General features: G+C 34.1%; 1 protein-coding gene across 3 annotated transcripts in view; it reads left to right on the top strand.

The window, feature by feature from the left end:
- Window positions 1-4145, top strand: part of ARHGAP32 (Rho GTPase activating protein 32) — a 102823-nt gene that overhangs the window by 75076 nt on the left and 23602 nt on the right. For all 3 annotated transcript variants that reach the window (XM_008566498.1, XM_008566500.1, XM_008566499.1), the window contains 3 exons: window positions 888-990; window positions 2537-2681; window positions 3206-3288. In XM_008566498.1, coding sequence (XP_008564720.1) covers window positions 888-990; window positions 2537-2681; window positions 3206-3288 — 331 coding nt within the window. The remainder of the gene's footprint in view (window positions 1-887; window positions 991-2536; window positions 2682-3205; window positions 3289-4145) is intronic.

Raw genomic sequence — 4145 nt, 5'->3', positions numbered from 1 at the left:
GCGCGACACTGAGGGTTGTGATCCGTTGCCGGACACGGAAAAAAGACAAAAAAAAAAAAAACAACTCATCAATCTGCATTGCAAAACAAATTTCAGTTACTATAAATTTTTGAATGGTTATAAAAATTTTCTATCATATGCTTTAAAAGTTCTGTTGCAGACCATGGGCCCCAGAATAGCTGTCCATTTGTTTGTGTTCACTGAGATAAACAGAGACAATACTCTTCTTTTTTCCCTAGTTATTCTTAGAGTGCCCTTTAGCTGATAATATTAAGTCTAAACATCAGGAAATTTAATGTAAAAATGAGAAGGAAATTAAAAAATTTTGTCTATTTGAAATTGCTTTGACCTTGTGTTATGTTAGTGTTTTGTTTATTGAATAAAATTAGAATTAGTAACTATGAAAAGATAAAAAAAGCTTTTTTAGAAGTAAAACACTACTGCACTTACAAGTAGTTGTTGGGACAAGTATTCAACATTATACATTGATTTGTTATTTATGAAATACAGCTGAATAGCTGTATTTTTTTTCATCTGGCATGGTGTTAGGACTAAACAGTTCACTTTATTGTTGTAACATGATCTAAATGAGTCTACTGCAGAAGATCTTGAGAGACTATCCTAATAATGTATGAGCTTTTTCACTTACCTAAATGTCATGAGATAGAGCCACTCTTGACTATTCAGAAACTAATTATCTAGTTTATATATGAAATTAAATAAATATGCCATAGCCATTTTTTTGTAGTAGATTAATTCCTGTCCCTTTTAACTTTAATTTATACATTTTATTTTGTTTATGAAAACTAAGATGTTCTTACTGTTTAGCAACTTTGGTTTCATTGAATACTACTAATTTAACCTGTGTGTTTAATAATTCTCTTTAGTACCCCAGGTTCTTCAAAGCTGCACAGCATTCATTGAGAGATATGGCATTGTGGATGGAATATATCGTCTCTCTGGCGTTGCTTCCAATATCCAGAGACTGCGGTAAAACCTTATATGGCATTTCTTTTTCATTTCTGTTTAATCATTAAAATGAAATTATTTCAAAATTGAGTCACTTATGTTGATAACCACAATTTTTAGTGAAGTAGTTCAGATAAAGTAGGAAATAATATCCATATTATTCTCTGTGTGTATTTTTCTCTTTTTTTTATTTGCATTTGTTTAATGAGTATATCTACACACACACAGACTGTATATTTTTCTAAATGGCACTTCTTCATATGCAGTATCAGTGAACCATGTACCTTAAGTTCTTCAATACTTTTATTTTGTCTCTTTATCGTGTTTGAAGATTTTAACAAATTGAATCTGAATCCATGAGAGATGAAATTTCCATTGTAATAGAATTATTCTTTAGTTTTTAATTAAAATTCATGGGAACGAGGCCTTTTCTAATCTCCTTTGACCCTAATTCTGTAGTATATGCTCAAGTATGCATGTATTACATAGTACACACCCTCCCCAATATCTTCTCTGAGGTAAAAATAATGGTATCCTCTGCACCAGCAATAGAAATTTTATTTTTGCTTAATTTCTTGGATTCTAGTCTATTCTTGATATCCTGTTTTCCTTTTTTATTTCACTGTGGGTGCATGGGCATGGTAACTGCCATTATTCTATAGGGACTTTAATATTTCAATTAGCCATAGAACTCACATGTATTGGTTCTTGTACTAAATTGGTACAAAATTGGTTCTTGTACTAAAATAGTTTCAATCTTTAGTTTCAGACACAGTAAATTTCATATTCAGATTGTGCACACACATCAATCCTCTAGGTAGATAATAAGGGGTCTCATGCCTGTGGATTAATATTAATTAACCCTGGAGAGTGAGCGTAATCTGCCTTAGTATTCTGAGCACAACTTTTATTTCATTCTCTATGTCATATTCAGATTGTGCACACACATCAATCCTCTAGGTAGATGATAAGGGGTCTCATGCCTGTGGATTAATATTAATTAACCCCCTGGAGAGTGAGCGTAATCTGCCTTAGTATTCTGAGCACAACTTTTATTTCATTCTCTATAATGCTACAGATTTTACTGTCTTTAAAATTTGGTGTTAGCTAGAAATTTCTTTATATTGTTTCTGGCTTTTTTATCTCACGTCAGTAAAGTGTTCCTAAGCTATATAACTTGTATTTGATGATTTCTGTACATAGTTGTTCACAGGCCAGTTGCCACTCAACCCTAGTTTCTGGAATTGCCAAAATATCGGATATTCAATCCATTAGAAATTAGGAGTCCTGTTTTCAAATCGATGTGCTATAAGAGCTATTCATTCGTATTGAGGTTATTGTCCATATTAATATTAAACCTATGCCCTTAATTTCCACATAGAAAGATACCTGTCTTATAAGGCATTCAATCATTGCTGAAGTCCAAATATAACTTACATGAAATATAATTGAAGAAAACAGCAACTCACTGAGGTAGAGGTGACCACTTTGGGCCTTTGCTTTCTGTTTTTGTCATGTATTTGCTTTCCTTCAGTAAAATAATTTTGTCCTCTTTTGTCTGTATTAGCCATGAATTTGACTCTGAGCATGTCCCCGACCTGACAAAAGAACCATATGTTCAAGACATCCATTCTGTGGGTTCCCTCTGTAAGCTGTACTTCCGAGAGCTTCCAAACCCTCTGCTCACCTACCAGCTGTATGAGAAATTTTCTGTGAGTGCACATCACTTTCGAATCAAGTTCTTTGTGGAACTTTGCTATGATTTTGTTCAAAACATGTGAAGATTGGTTTGGTCACATGTAAGAAATGCAAAGATACTTCAAAAAGTTTGTGGAAAAATGGAATTAAAAGATAATGTGTATCTCATTAACTTTTTGAAGTACTGTCATAGTTCTGTGACTAAAATGGCTCTTTAGAAAAACAATCACTGCTCCTTATTTGCAGTCACTGCTGTTTTTCACATTGTCATTCTTTCAGTTTTTGACTTGGAGCCACTAATGTTAAAGCCCTTAATATTGGTTACCATCAAGCTTCTTTAAAATTATATTTGAGTAGATTTAATGTTCCCATTGTGAGAAAACAAAGTTTACTTCCTTCATACTGTGTTGTGTTTCCTTGTCATTTAGCATCAAAGAATAAAGTGAGTTAATCTCTGAGTGAAACTGAGTTGTAAGTGAAGAACTTTCATTTTTACCAACAAAGTCTATAAGTTTATTTTCCATTATGACTGTTACAGGATGCTGTTTCAGCAGCAACAGATGAAGAAAGGCTTATAAAAATTCATGATGTCATCCAGCAGCTCCCTCCGCCACACTACAGGTAAACACCAGCCAGAGGCAGAAGTCAGTTGATGTGTAAAAGTGGTTTTTTCCCTTAGGTTTCTATTTTTTTTTTTTCCCTTTTTGTCTTTTTTACTGACCGATAACGGGATCGCAACCCTCGGTGTCGCGCCCGTACTGGGGACAGGCAACGGGATCGCAACCCTTGGTGTTGCGCCCGCACCGCGCTCAGCCAGGGAGCGGGAACCGGTCTCCACATGGGATCCGAACCCTCGGCGGGAGCGCCGCTGCGCTCCCAAGCGGCGCACTCTCCAGTGCGCCACCGGGCCGGCCCTTCCCTTGGGTTTCTAACTATTTAAACTTCCTTAGAGTTCTAACTAACTTTCATTTTTCCATAATGAATTTGATTTGCATACATACAAATATGTACATTTGTATTTGTTTATTTGTCTTTATATCCCCAGGACCTGGCAAAGTACTTAGCATCCAGTAGGTACTTAATAAATGTTGAAGAAATGAATGAATGAACATATGAATTGCTGAGTAAACCTGGGTTTTTTGGTTTGTTTGTTTTTTTAGGTTTTGTTGTTTTTTGGTTTTGTTGTTCTTGCTACTTCTTAAAACCCAACTTGATTTGTTCGTTAGTTTGGACTCTCAGAAATATTTTTGTTTATGTCTGAGAAGACCAGAATAAAATTGAGTATAACTTTGCCATTTAATGACAGAAAGAAAACAGTAAAAATTGTGTATTACAGTATGCAAAAAGGAAAAGATATACTTTTAAAATTAATTACCAAGAAATTAAATTCAGCAGATGTTCTAGTAATACACAAATTAATTTAGTGTTAATTTTTTTCAAAATGACATTGCTTATATATTTTTTTAAAAAATCATCAC

The sequence above is a fragment of the Galeopterus variegatus genome, unplaced genomic scaffold (genome assembly GCF_000696425.1).
Source record: "Galeopterus variegatus unplaced genomic scaffold, G_variegatus-3.0.2 Scaffold247, whole genome shotgun sequence".
In the NCBI taxonomy this organism is placed as follows: domain Eukaryota; kingdom Metazoa; phylum Chordata; class Mammalia; order Dermoptera; family Cynocephalidae; genus Galeopterus; species Galeopterus variegatus.
Note: the sequence above shows the minus strand (reverse complement) of the source record. Positions and strands in the feature narration are given on the sequence as shown.